The 14,973-nt window shown below is 41.1% G+C and overlaps 1 protein-coding gene across 2 annotated transcripts in view; it reads right to left on the reverse strand.

Annotated features, from left to right (window-relative positions):
- The window catches only part of Nipal2 (NIPA-like domain containing 2), a 110,322-nt gene that overhangs the window by 49,695 nt on the left and 45,654 nt on the right, over positions 1 to 14,973 (reverse strand). For both annotated transcript variants that reach the window (NM_001130559.1, XM_087558003.1), the window contains exon 4: positions 616 to 675. In NM_001130559.1, the coding sequence (NP_001124031.1) occupies positions 616 to 675 (60 nt within the window). The remainder of the gene's footprint in view (positions 1 to 615; positions 676 to 14,973) is intronic.

The raw sequence follows: 14,973 nt of genomic DNA on the forward strand, positions 1-14,973 counted from the left end.
GCTTCTGTTCAGCTAGACGAGCTGGCCAGGAAGCTCCCAGGAGCCGCCTCTGCTCCTTAACACAGAGGTTAGTCAGGGGTTCTGTGAGTGCAGGGCATCCCCAGTCATACCCTTATGCTTGTACAGAAAACACTTTACCCACTAAGCCATCTTCTCAACCCCTCTAAATAAAATTTTGCAGAAAGAATATGTAGGTTACCTCTGGGAGGCACTAACTACAAGTAGGTACTTGTTTGATGGAACTAATACTTTGTGACTTCTGCTTTTAAGGCAGCATAAACATTATAGCATAGCAAATATGAACTTTCAGATAGAATAGTCTAATAAGTAACTGCAGATGTTTTCCCTGAATCTTATTATGTTCATAAAAGTATCACGACATTAGCAGCAACAATATTGCAAAATAACAATTTGCTATCACCAATAACAGCAGCAGCAGGCAATGAAATGGAAGCTCTTGTGAGAAGTGAGAGGGAGTGTCCCCAGACACAATGTCACCCCTAAGTGAGATCCGCGTCTGCCTCATTAACTTTTGTTTTTAAGTATGTAATTTTTTAGTAGTATGTATTTATTGATCAAGAGGTGTTATAATACATGAATTAAATGGTTACTCACCCAGTAAATCCGAGGCTCTTAAGTTTTCTTTTAGAAATATGACAGAAATCACGGCACTACCTACGAAGGAAATTGCCATTAGTGGTAGGTCCAACAAAAACATGTATCATTCAGTTATGTGTCTGGGGCAGTGCTGCTGCACAGGGAGGGCTTCGTAAGCTTACTCAGTGAGGGTGTGGGGTAGTAGGGAGAGATGGAGGGAACAAGGGAGATAGGAAGAGAGGAGAGAAAAGAAGACAGAAAGTGCAGGGAGAGAGCCAGGAGACACTGGGGTAAAGCAAAGGAAGCTGAGAATGACTTAAAATGTATATATTTTAAATATGGTGCATACCGCAGCCCATGCACTTCCTCCCAGCACCCACCCCAGCGCCTCCCAGTCCAGAGTTGTTCCTGGTTCTTTCTCCTTCCTACAGCACACCCAGGTTTGCACTGTACTCTGTCTTCCTCATCAACCTGCCATTGCCCAGCTCAGGCTTAGCCTCTGCTTAGAGCACAGCAGCATTCGTCCTAACATCTCACTCACCAGTTCTCCTTACCACCACAGAGTAATCTTTCTAAAATACAAAGTAAATTTGCAGCTTTAAATCTCTAATGGGTTCTTGTTATTCACAGGGCAAAGACCCGAGCTGCTGATTGTGACTTTCAGTGACAGCTATGATCTCTCTCCTGCTACTTTCCTCACATTGGCCCTCAATTTCACTGTTCTGTGCTCATCCTTCCTAAAATACATAAAAATAATTAACAGATCCACCACGTGCTTTTATATTCATGACTTTTATGAGTATGACTGACGATTCTGTGATCAACTCTAGACTCAAGATCAGATCTGACTGAGCTGAACACTCTTTTCTTGGGATGGAGTCCCATCTTATCTGAGACTTATTTTCTTGTCTTCATCTTTTTCTCCTGTGCTGTGTCTCATGCTTCCAAGAATTATGCACCCTGTTGGAGTCTCACAGCTGAGCCACGGCCGGCTGCTATGGCCTCAGGGTCAAGAATAAGCTTGACATTTTCGTTTTTTCCCCTTGGAGGCTCATTCCTTGATGAATTCAGGCATCGGAGAACTCAAAATTGCAATCATAAAAAAGATGCACAGTGTAATCTAGATTAAAAAATTTTTATTTAAAAATCTAGTTGAGTCTTTAAAAGTAAAACTAGAGGAAAGAGTGTTTTCATAGCAGTACTGCTATCTGGAGAAAAGTACAGTTGAGGTGTGGATGCTCTACCTTCTCAGCTGAGATCAAACACTGCTTCCTCAGTTACCATGGAAGCAGCAGTTTGCTATGTCATTAAAAATTCTTCACAGACAAAATTTTAATGTCTGTATAATGACACATTCTGTGAATGCCACCATTGTAATAACTCTATACCCAAGGTTTTTACTTTAAAAAAGTGGGGATGCTCATATGATCGCCACCTTGACTCTCACTTGAGCTCATCTTTGCTCTTGTGTAATCTTCCTGGGCAGGTTATGCACTTGAATGAAAGTTTCACAGAGAATAAATATATAATATTTATTTATAATATATATAATAAATATATATTTAGTTGGGCAGTTTTATTCTAAAACATCAAAACAAGATTTTCTATAGACAAACGAATATGAATATTAAATGATCAAGTTAAGTCTGTTCAATTAAGAATTGAGTTTAATACAGGTATGAGAATATATGTAATTAGAAGACAGAAGCAATTCAAGAAAGCCACCAGCACCCTGTGTTTGGAGGCTCAGAAAGGCAAGAAGACCAACAACTTTTCAAACTGCATCGTAGAAACCTGGACAAAGACTGTTTCCAGCAGGAGAGGGGTAGGTAACAGTGAAACATCCCCTATGGCTGCATGAGGAACACTGCATCTCACCACAGCAACCCCAGCAATGGCGACGTCACAGCCAAGGGCTGGGGTAGATGTCAAACTCTGCTTCCACAGAGTGAGGAAGACATAGACTAGGAGGGACACCCACCTAGTCCCGGATGTCGCAGACGTGACACTGAAGTCACAAGGAGGTTGTGCATTTGCTCTCTAATCTCCTCACCCGAGGACACTGGAGTGCCACCTCAGCTAGCTCAGCTCAGGCACTGCTCTTCCTCCCCAGCCCAAGGCTCCTTCAGTGCATCCTGCTTCCCTTGAGGTCAGAAAGGACAGACTTCCTTGGCCTTTGTTCCCAAGCCACAGCTTCATAAATGATCTAACTTTCATATGGAAGAGAGGGAAACGTCATGTAGGAAATAATTTCATTGCTTCAAGCCAAAAGGATACAACAGAAATACTAAAAATATATGACATGCACTGAGCTGTACCAACTGCCACAAAGTTATGTTTTATGAAACAAATATGCTCTTCTTCCTCTTCTTTCTCTCTAGAAGAATTTAGAATCCCAGTGCACTTCTATTCATGAAACTTTTCTACCAAGGTGGTAGTGTGTGTGTGTGTGTGTGTGTGTGTGTGTGTGCGTGTGCGTGTGTGTGTGCGTGTGTGCGTGTGTGTGTGCGTGTGTGCGTGTGTGTGTGTGCGTGTGTGCATGTGCGCACGTGTGTGTGTGTGCGTGTGCGTGTGTGTGTGTGTGTGCGTGTGTGTGTGTCTGTGTACATGAGTGCAGAGGTTTCAGATCCCTTGGGGCTGCAGTTACAGGTTGCTGTGAGCATCCTGATGTGACTGCTGAGAATCCCACTGGGGTCCTCTGGAAGAGCAGCACACGCTCTTGACTGCTGAGCCAGTCTTTAAGCCCTCCACCTTAGTGTTACCCTGTTACCCTGCCTCACTCCCAGCGCCAGGGTAATAGATACAGACCACCGTGCCTGCTACATTGCTTTTAGTGGATGCTAGAGATCTGAACCATCTCTCAAGCTCCTTTACCAAGTTTTTACATAGAATAAAATATTTATTTAGTAAAGTAATAAAAATAACATCACTATGATGAATTTATTTGTACCTCACATGCAACTCTAGGTGAAATATGAGTTGTACCAAGCAATCTGGCCATATCTGAGTAACAGCTAATGACATGGCTTCCTAGTAGAGTAAGTGCACTTTAAAAAAGATTTATTCATTTTATGTATATGAGTACATTGTAGCTGTCTTCAGACACGCCAGAAGAGGGCATCGGATCTCTTTACAGATGGTTGTGAGCCATCATGTGGTTGCTGGGAATTGAACTCAGGACCTCTGGAAAAACAGTCAGTGTTCTTAACCACTGAGCAACCCCTCAGCCCCAGAGTAGTACATTTTTAAAATGAGCAGAAATAGATCAAGTCTTCCCATACATCTCTATAAACAGAGACCTGCCCAGCTCAACTATTTTTAGTTGTTATTTTATCAATAACCAATGCCTAATGAACAACTAGAGCAGGGTTGATTTTATTCCTACAGTAACGTGTAATATTCAAGTTCTGAAAGATCACAAAGGTCAATAATTTTAAAAACCATCAAAACAGCACACCTGCAGGTCTATGCCAGGTATAACCATCCAGGCACCACACCTGTAGGTCTATGCCAGGTGTAACCATCCAGGCACCACACCTGCAGGTCTATGCCAGGTGTAACCATCCAGGCACCACACCTGCAGGTCTATTCCAGGTGTAACCATCCAGGCACCACACCTGCAGGTCTATTCCAGGTGTAACCATCCAGGCACCACACCTGCAGGTCTATTCCAGGTGTAACCATCCAGGCACCACACCTGCAGGTCTATGCCAGGTGTAACCATCCAGGCACCACACCTGCAGGTCTATGCCAGGTGTAACCATCCAGGCACCACACCTGCAGGTCTATGCCAGGTGTAACCATCCAGGCACCACACCTGCAGGTCTATGCCAGGTGTAACCATCCAGGCACCACACCTGCAGGTCTATGCCAGGTGTAACCATCCAGGCACCACACCTGCAGGTCTATGCCAGGTGTAACCATCCAGGCACCACACCTGCAGGTCTATGCCAGGTGTAACCATCCAGGCACCACACCTGCAGGTCTATGCCAGGTGTAACCATCCATGCACCACACCTGCAGGTCTATGCCAGGTGTAACCATCCAGGCACCACACCTGCAGGTCTATTCCAGGTGTAACCAATGACTAAGACTTTCCTTCACCACATTTACAGTTAGAGGTTTGCTTGGGTAGAAGTTCGTGACTTCTTTGCTACCTGACCCTCCAAAACACAGGGAATGCTCATAGAGGTTGCTGATTAATTACTAGGTACTTACAGGAAAAAAAAGGAGCATAAAGAAACCTGGGAGAAAACATATGCTTTCTAGGCACTCAATAGTTGCAGAAAGTTAATAATGGTTGCCATTCAGAGAGACCATTTTCCCAAGCAAGCTCAGTGTTTAAAGTCAGTGGACTGCTATTCTTGGCAAGTAGGAGATGTTTACAGAATCGGTCACCTCTCTCCTCCAAGCTTATCAACAGCTGTCAGTGGATGTGCTGCCGCAGCTTCAGAGGATCATCTTACCTTGGGGCCTGAGCTGAGCAGAACTGTCCTCAGCTCCTCATCCCATTATCTTAGGGAAAGTCACAGTTAGAAAGTGTGAGTCTGGTTCAGGAAGCAGAGTAGACAATCAGACTTAGTCTGAAAGACTTCCCTGTTCTTTGGTTGTTTAAAATGTCCCTGGGGGTGAAAACTAGACGTTCCCTTGGAGAGCTCTGGGCTACAGGGCTGCAGAAAACTGTAGGGCACTGCGCTGAGAGGGTAGAACTGGGGTTCCGCCTTGGCTTGTGTCAAGCTGTGGCAGTGCACACAAGCTAAAATCTTACCTTCACTTCTTAGGCTGGTGAGATGAATCCAGTGACCCCATTCTGTTCACATGTGCAAATACCAGTGATTTAACAGCACAGAGCAAGCCAGGCCTCGTGTGCTTTTTAAATGTGGCTTCACAAATGTGAGGGAAAACCAAGAGACAGGTTACCTGCTTTCTGTGATAATGGGTCTGTGGTGAAGGTGTGGCTGGAAGTTCCAGGGGCAGATACACCATCCTTCCTTTATTAACAGATGGCTCAGGAGATTCACCAGTAGGAAAAGACAGTCAGGCTTACCATTGAATTGTAAATGAATGGCCACAGATATGAACTATTCATAACCCAGAGCAGATAAGAATGGGGAAAAGTCCATCTTTACCAGTCGCAACAGAAAGGCAGGACAGCAGGTGCTAGGGGGAACTGAGACAGGTGCTGTTTCCCACAGGGAAGGCTCGGTGCCGAGGGAAGCAGTGGATTCGTTACACTTCTACATCATGCCTGCTGCCGGGGATTGGCAGACTCAGTGCAGAGAGTAATCCCATAACCATTTGTGAACACTGAACTCTTCAGATTCTTTGACCTGTCTGGGAATCTGTCTTAAGGAAGTGATTAAAAAAAGGAAAGAGTCCTATCATTACAAAATTACTTTTCCACAGTGGAAAACTATACAACAGTATAAGGATTCAGCAGTAATGGATAGCCAATAAAAATTATGATGAAAATTACAATGATAAGAAAAATATTTATATTGTGATATTGTAAAAAATAACATTATCATCATATATGATTATTATATAGACCATATAGATAATAATGGTGATTATTCTTTTAAATAAAGATTTACTTGTAATATTTCAAAATTACGTGTATACATGAATGTGTGTGTGGGGTGTGTGCATGGGCACAGGTGTCCTTGGACACCAGAGGTCTGGGGTCCCTTTACAGTTGGAGTTACAGGTAACAGTTGTGAGTTGCCCAGTGTGAGTGCTGGGTACTGACCTTGCATGCTGTTCAAGAACAGTGTGGGTCTTACCTTGAGCCATGTCTCCATCTCAGCGGTGACTATCTGTGGAGAATCCTACATGGAATAACTACTCCAAGGAGACAGGCACCACTGTGCTTTATAAATGAAGAGCTGACAGATGAAGAGGTTCAGCTCATCACACAATCACACAGACGCCACAGACATGCACCAAATCACAACTTTTTTTTTTTCGGAGCTGAGGACCGAACCCAGGGCCTTGCGCTTGCTAGGCAAGCGCTCTACCACTGAGCTAAATCCCCAAACCACAACTTTTATTTTTTTATTCATTTATTTTCTTTAATTTTATTTTTCTTGGATATTTTATGTATTTACATTTCAAATGTTATCCCCCTTCCCCTCTCTCCCATACCACTCCCACTCTCCCTGCTTCTATGAGGATGCTTCCACTCCCACCCACCCACTCCCACCTCAACACTTTAGCATTCCCCTACCTTGGAAAAATGAGCCTTCACTGGACAAAGGGCTTTTCCTCCTGTTGATGCTGGACAATTTCATCCTCTGCTACATATGTGGCTGGAGTACTGGGACCTCCATGTGTATTCATTGGTTGGGGGTTTAGTCCCTGAGAGCCCTGGTGGGGTCTGCTTGGTTGATATTGTTGTTCTTCCAGTGGTGTTCATTTCCTTCAGTCTTTTGTATAACTCCTCCATTAGGGTCCCCTTGTTCAGTCCAATGGTTATCAGCAAGCATACTCATCTGTATCAGTAAGGCTATGGCAGAGCCTCTCAGGGGACATCCATATCTAGCTCCTGTCATCAAGCACTTCTTGGCATCAGCAATAGAGACTGGGTTTGGTGGCTGCATATTGTATGGGTTCCCAGGGGGGGCAGTCTCTGGATGACCTTTTCTTCAGTCCCTGCTCTACTCTTTGTCCCTGAATTTCCTCCCATGAGTATTTTGTTCTCCCTTCTAAGATGGACTGAAGAACCCACATTTTGGTCTTTTTTCTTCTTGAGCTTCATATGATCTGTGATTTTTTTCTTAGGTATTCCAAGCTTTGGGGATGATATCCACTTATCAGTGAGAGCATACCATGTGTTCTTTTGTGACTGGTTACCTTGGTTAGGATGATATTTTCTAGTTCCATCCATTTGCCTAAGATTTCATGTAGTCATTGTTTTAATAGCTGAGTAGTACTCCATTGTGTAGATGTACCACATTTTCTGTATCCATTACTCTGTTGAGGGACATCTGGGTTCTTTCCAGCTTCTGGCTATTATAAATAAGGCTGCTATGAACATAGTGGAGCACGTGTCCTGGTTATATGTTGGAGCATCTTTTGGGTGTATGCCCAGGAGTTGTATAGCTGGGTCCTCAGGTAGTACTATATCCAAATTTTTAAAGAACCACCAGACTGATTTCCAGAGAGGTTGTACCAGCTTGCAATCCCACCAACAATGAAGGAGTGTTCTTATTTCTCCACATTCTCACCAGCATCTACTGTCACCTGAGTTTTTCATTCAAACTGGTGTGAGGTGGAATTTCAGGGTTCTTTTGATTTGTATTTCACTGACGACTAAGAATGTTAAACATTTCTTTCAGTGTTTCTCAGACATTCAGTATTCATCAGTTGAGAATTCTTTGCTTAGCTCTGTTCCACATTTTTAATAGGGTTATTTGATTCTCTGGAGTCTAACTTCTTGAGTTTTTGTATATATCGGATATTAACTCTCTATCGGATGTAGGATTGGTAAAGACCTTTTCTAATCTGTTGGTTGCTGTTTTGTCCTGTTGACAGTGTCCTTTGTTTTACCAAAGATTTGTAATTTTATGAGGTCCCATTTGTCCATTCATGATCTTAGAGCATAAGTCACTGGTGTTCTGTTCAGGAAAATTTCTCCAGTGCCCATGTGTTCAAGACTCTTCCCCACTTTTTCTTCTATTAGTTTGAGTATATCTGGTTTTATATGGAGGTCCTTGATCACTTGGACTTGAGCTTTGCACAAGGAGATAAGAATGAATCAATTTGCATTCTTCTCCATGCTGACCTCCAGTTAAACCATTTGTTGAAAATGCTGTCTTTTTTCCACTGGACGGTTTTAGCTCCTTTGTCAAAGATCAAGTGACCATAGGTGTGTGGGTCCATTTCTAGGTCTTCAATTCTATTCCACTGGTCTATCTGCCTGTCTCTGTACCAATACCATAGTGTTTTATCACAATTGCTCTGCAATTCTGCTTGAGATCAGGGATGGTGATTCCCCCAGAAATTCTTTTATTGTCGAGAATAGTTTTTGCTATCTTTTTTTTTTTTTTGCTTTTCCAAAGAATTTGCAAATTGCTCTTTCTAAGTCTGTGAAGAATTGAATTGGAATTTTGATGGGGATTGCATTTAATCTGTAGATCGCTTTCAGCAGATGACCATTTTTATTATGTTAATCCTGTCAATCCATGAGCATGGGAGATCTTTCCATCTTCTGAGATCTTCAATTTCTTTCTTCAGAGACTTGAAGTTCTTGTCACACAGATCTTTCACTTGCTTGGTTAGAGTTACCCCATAATATTTTATATTATTTGGGACTATTGTGAAGGGTTTTGCTTCCCTAATTTCTTTCTCAGCCTGTTTATCATTTGAGTAGAGGAAGGCTACTGATTTGTTTGAGTTAATTTTATATCCAATCACTTTCCTGAAGTTCTTTATCAGACTTAGTAGTTCTATGGTGAAACTTTTGGGGTCACTTAAGTATACTATCATATCATCTGCAAATTAGTGATATTTCCCATTTGTATCCTTTTGACCTCCTTTTACTGTCTGATTGCTCTGGCTAGGACTTCGAGTACTATATAGAATAGGTAGGGACAGAGTGGGAAGCCTTGTCTAGGCCTTGATTTTAGTGGGATTGCTTCAAGTTTCTCTCCATTTAGTTTGATGTTGGCTACTGGTTTGAGACATATATATATATATATATATATATATATATATATATATATATATGTGTGTGTGTGTGTGTATGTGTATACGTGTATATATACATATATTATATATACACATATATATATATATATATTTACTATTTTAGGTATGGGCCTTGAATACATGATCTAATACTTTTAACATGAAGGGGTGTTGAATTTTGTCAAATGATTTCTTAGCATCTAATGAAATGATCATGTGGGGTTTTTTTTGAGTTTGTTTTTATAGTGGATTACATCACTGGATTTCCCTATATTGAACCATCCCTGCATCCATGGGATCAAGCCTACTTGAACATGATTAATGATCATTTTGTTGTGTTCTTGGATTCAGTTTGCAAGAATTTTATTGAGTATTTTTGCATCCATATTAATGAGGGAAATTGGTCTGAAGTTCTCTTTCTTTGTAGGGTCTTTGTGTGGTTTGGGTATAAGCATAATTGTGGCTTCATAAAAGGAATTGGGTAGTGTATCTTCTGATTCTATTTGTGGGATAGGTTGGACAGTATTGGTATGAGGTCTTCTATGAAGGTCTGATAGAATTCTGAACTAAACCCATCTGGTCCTGGGCTTTTTTTGGTTGGGAGACTTTTAATGATTGCTTCTGTTTCTTTGGGAGTTATGGGACTGTTTAGATGGTTTATCTAATCTTGACTTAATTTTGGTGCCTAGTATCTATCTAGAAATTTGTCCATTTCATCTAGATTTTCCATTTTTGTTGGTTACAGACTTTTGTAGTAGGATCTGATAATTTTTTTTGAATTTCCTCAGTTTCTGTTGTTACATCTCCCTTTTCATTTCTGATTTTGTTCATTTGGATACTGTCTCTGTGCCCTCTGGTTAGTCTGGCTAAGGGTTTACCTATCTTGTTTACTTTCTCAAAGAACCAGCTCCCAGGTTTGTTGATTCTTTGTATAGTTCTTTTTGTTTATAATTGTTTGATTTCAACCCTGAGTTTGATTATTTCCTGCCTTCTACTCCTCTTGGGTGTATTTGCTTCTTTTTGTTCTAGAGCTTTCAGATATGCTGTCAAGCTGCTAGTGTATACTCTCTCTCCAGTTTCTTTTTGGAGACATTCAGAGTTATGAGTTCTCCTCTTAGCATTGCTTTCATTGTATCCCATAAGTTTGGGTGTGTTGTGCCTTCATTTTCATTAAATTCTAAAAAGTCTTTAATTTCTTTCTTTATTTCTTCCTTGACCAAGTTGTCATTGAGTAGAGTATTGTTTAGCTTCTGTGTGTGTGGGCTTTCTGTCATTTTTGTTGTTATTGAAGACTAGCCTTAGTCCACAGTGATCTGATAGGATCCATGGGATTATTTCAATCTTCCTGTATCTGTTGAGGCCTGTTTTATGACCAATGGTCAATTTTAGAAGGTACCATGAGGTGCTGAGAAGAAGGTATATCCTTTTGTTTTGGATGAAATGTTCTACAAATATCTGTTAAATCCATTTGGTTCATAACTTCTGTTTGTTTCTCTATGTCTCTGTTTAATTTCTGTTTCCATGATCTGTCCATTGATGAGAATGGGGTGTTGAAATCTCCTACTATTATTTTGTGTGGTACAATGTGTGCTTTGAACTTTAGTAAGGTTTCTTTTATGGATGTAGGTGCCCTTGCATTTGGAGCATAGATATTTAAGATTGAGAGTTCATCTTGGTGGACTTTTTCTTTGATAAATATGAAGTGTCCTTCCTTATCTTTTTAATGACTTTTGGTTGAAAGTCAATTTTATTTGATATTAGAATGGCAACTCCATCTTGTTCCTCTGGGTCACTTGCTTGGAAAGTTGTTTTCTAGCCATTTACTCTGAGATAGTGTCCTTCTTTGTCTTTGACGTGTGTTTCCTGCAAACAGCAAAATGCTGGGTCCTCTTTATGTTTCCAGTCTGTTAATCTATGTCTTTTTATTGGGGAATTGAATCTGTTAATGTTGAGAGATATTAAGTAATAGTGATTGTTGCTTCCTGTTATTTTCATTGTTAGAGGTGGAATTATGTTTGTTTTTCTCTCTTTTGGTTTCATTGCCAGGAACTTATATTCTTGCTTTTTGTACTGTGTAGTTTCTCTTCTTGTGTTGGAGTTTTCCATCTATTATCCTTTGTAGGGCTGAGTTTGTAGGAAGATATTGTGTAAATTTGGTTTTGTCATGGAATATCTTGGTTTCTCCATCTATGTTAATTGAGAGTTTTGCTGGATACAGTAACTTGGGCTGGCATTTGTGTTCTCTTAGGGTCTGTATTACATTTGTTCAGGATCTTCTGGCTTTCATAGTCTCTGGTGAGAAGTCTGCTGTAATTCTTATAGGTCTGCCTTTATATGTCACTTGACCTTTTTCCCTTACTGCTTTTAATATTCTTTCTTTGTTTTGTATATTTGATTTTTTTACTATTATGTGACAGGAGAAGTTTCTTTTCTGGTCCTTTTCTTTTGGGGTTCTTTAGGTTTCTTGTATGTTCATGGGCATCTCTTTCTTTAGGTTAGAGAAGTTTTCTTCTATAATTTTGTTGAATATATTTATAGGCTCTTTAAGTTGGGAGTTTTTATTCTTATATACCTTTCATTCTTAGGTTTGGTCTTCTCATTGTGTCCTGGATTTCCTGGATGTTTTGGGCTAGGAGCTTTTTGTGTTTTACATTATCTTTGACAGTTGTGTTGATAATTTCTATGGAATCTTCTGCTCCTGAGATTCTTTCTTCTATCTCTTGTATTCTGTTGGTGATGCTTGTATCTATGGCTCCTTGTCTCTTTCTTTGGTTTTCTATATCCAGGGTTGTCTCCCTTTGTGCTTTCTTTATTGTTTCTATTTCTAGTTATCAATTCGTTCACCTCTTTGGTTGTGTTTTCCTGTAATTCTTTCAGGGATTTTTGTGTTTCCTCTCTAAGGGCTTCTACTTGTTTACTTGTGCTTTCCCGCATTTCTCTAAGGGAGTTCTTTATGTCCTTCTAAAAGTCTTCCATCATTATCAAAAAATATGATTTTAAATCTAAATCTTGCTTTACTGGTGTGTTTGGATATCCAGTATTTTCTTTGGTGGGAGAACTGGGCTCTCATGGTGCCAAGTACTCTTGCTTTCTGTTGCTTAGGTTCCTGCACTTGCCTCTAGCCATTGGGTTGTCTCTGGTGTTTGCTTGTCTTGCTGTTTCTGGGAATGACTTGACCCTGCTGTAGGCCTCTGTGTCAGCACTCCTGTAGAACTGTTTTCCTGTTTTCTTTCAGCCTTTCCTGAGAACAGGTGCTCTGTTCTCAGCTGTGGTGGTGCCTCTAAAGACTGTCTTCCAGCTCTAGGCGCAGGCAGGAATCAAAGGTTCCTGCCCCTGATTGCTCATGTAGGGCCTTGCACCCAGCGGGCACAGTTAGCACTATGCGATTTCCTCTTGGGTCTGGACTGTGGGCAGAGGGTAGTCTCCTCTGACTTCTCAGGAGTGTCCACACTTCTGAAGGTCCAACTCTCTCCCCTACGGAATTTGGGTGCAGGGAGCTGTTTGGCCAGTTCAGTTCAGTCCTGGGTGTAGACTAGTACCAAGGGTACCGGCGGCTCTCTGTTCCTGTATCCCTGTGTCCAGAGGCACTGTGCAGTTTCTCCTTGGACCAAGGATGTGGGCAGAGGTGTTCAGAGGTGTCAGTCTGTCCTGCGGTCTCAGAATGTCTGCACTCCTGGGTGTTCAGCTCTCTTCCCCACGGGATTTGGGTGCAGTGAACTATGGGATGGTATCAGTTCTCTGTTTTACTTTAAACTCCTATTTTAACCCCTTGTTCTCACTTTTACTTTGGGGTGCCAGGAAAACCAAGGCCTCATGTGTGGTAGGCAGTTACTCTGTCCCGACCTATACCCACTGTTTCTGAAAGATAAACATAAACTAAAAGCTGAAACACACACACACACACGCACACACACACACACACACGCACACACACACTCACTCACACACATGCACACACACCACACACACACGCACACACACATGCACACACACACCACACACACACACACGCACACACATACACACATACACACACATACACACACATACACACACACATACACACACATACACATACACACACATACACACACTCACACATACACACACATACACACATACACATACACACACATACACACGCACATACACACATGCATACACATGCACACACACATACACACACATACACACACACTCACACATACACACACATACACACATACACATACACACACATACACACACATACACACACATACACACAAGCATACACATGCACACACATGCATACACATGCACATGCACATGTACACATGCACATTCTTATACACTTTGTTGAAAGTTATAAATCCTAGCACCTATAGGGACAAATTAGGTAATAGCTAAAGACAAAAAAGCAAGGAGAATTGTTAGGTTGTGATGATGAATGTGTGGCCGTGTTAGGGAGCTTGGGTGGCTGTGGTGATGGTGGTGGCTAGTCTGTGATAAGGAGTATTGGCCATGAGAAACTACACAAGATTCATGAAAGATGCTGTCATTATTCAACCTAACTTTAAGTCCAGGGCTTCCAAATTGGATTTTTATAGAATAGTTTGCGTGATGTAGTCTAACTTTTAAACACAGGGACATCAGTTTTTGTACCTTAAACTGTTTGAGTCAAACTATACAAAGCACTGGCCAGTTCTAGTAATAGTCACTGGTGTAGGAAATACTGGTATATCCACTCTGACCTAATAATCCACAAGTGAGAATGTAATCAGCGTCATTTCCAAGACATTCAACTTTCTGCTTTAACCTCTATGACAGCAGGAAAGACTGTATGTTGATCCTATGAGAAACCAGAAAGCAAAAACAATAATAAAAATTCCTTTGTCAGAAATATCTCAAACTGTATGCATGAAAAGAACATACTTACACAATAATGCTACACACAGAACTTAACGGGTGGATGTCTGGCTTGTGGTTGCTGGCCACTGTATGGTAGCTTTATTGCAGTGCTAGAAAGCAAACCACCAAAACACTCCCCTGTCAACCACAATCGGCCTCACTGCTGTGGACACAGTGAGCGGGCTCACAGGCTTGGTCAGCTTTAACCACATTGAGGTATGGCTCTACAATTATCATTCCCACTAGTTGTAGAATTTTTTTTTTTAAAGTATGTCAGTTGCAATGTATTCCAGGCAGTTAGCATTTGAAGCTTTGAGGATGTGACAGTTTGAAAGATGTTTTGGTATGCTGAGAAAGTTGCCCTACCATCTATCTATGCTAGCAGGGACGAATGTGTCAAGAAACTCATTTTGGTGAAAAAAGTTCCATTTTAATTATTGAGGACGACAAAGACAATTTGAGGACAATTGCTCAATGGTGACTTATACAATTCTAGTCGAGGATATTTACCTGGATGAAGGACAGTATTCTTTTCCTTTCTACATTTTTCTTGACAGGCATTAATGACCTGAAAAGTCTCCACCGCCCCCCCCCAATAAAAAATGTAAAAATACCACTGCTGACAACATTAATTCTATATTATAAATTTAATAGCCCATTACTTCATTGTCAGCAATTTGTCTAGATATAGTTTGTGGCACTCTCAAACAACAACAACAAAAGATGAGTGGAAAACATGTTTCAAATAGAGCTTTAGAACTCAGTAATGTTTTCTGCTTGAGTATGTATGAGCAGACA

This window comes from Rattus norvegicus, chromosome 7 (genome assembly GCF_021556685.1).
Source record: "Rattus norvegicus strain SHRSP/BbbUtx chromosome 7, alternate assembly SHRSP_T2T, whole genome shotgun sequence".
Lineage (NCBI taxonomy): Eukaryota > Metazoa > Chordata > Mammalia > Rodentia > Muridae > Rattus > Rattus norvegicus.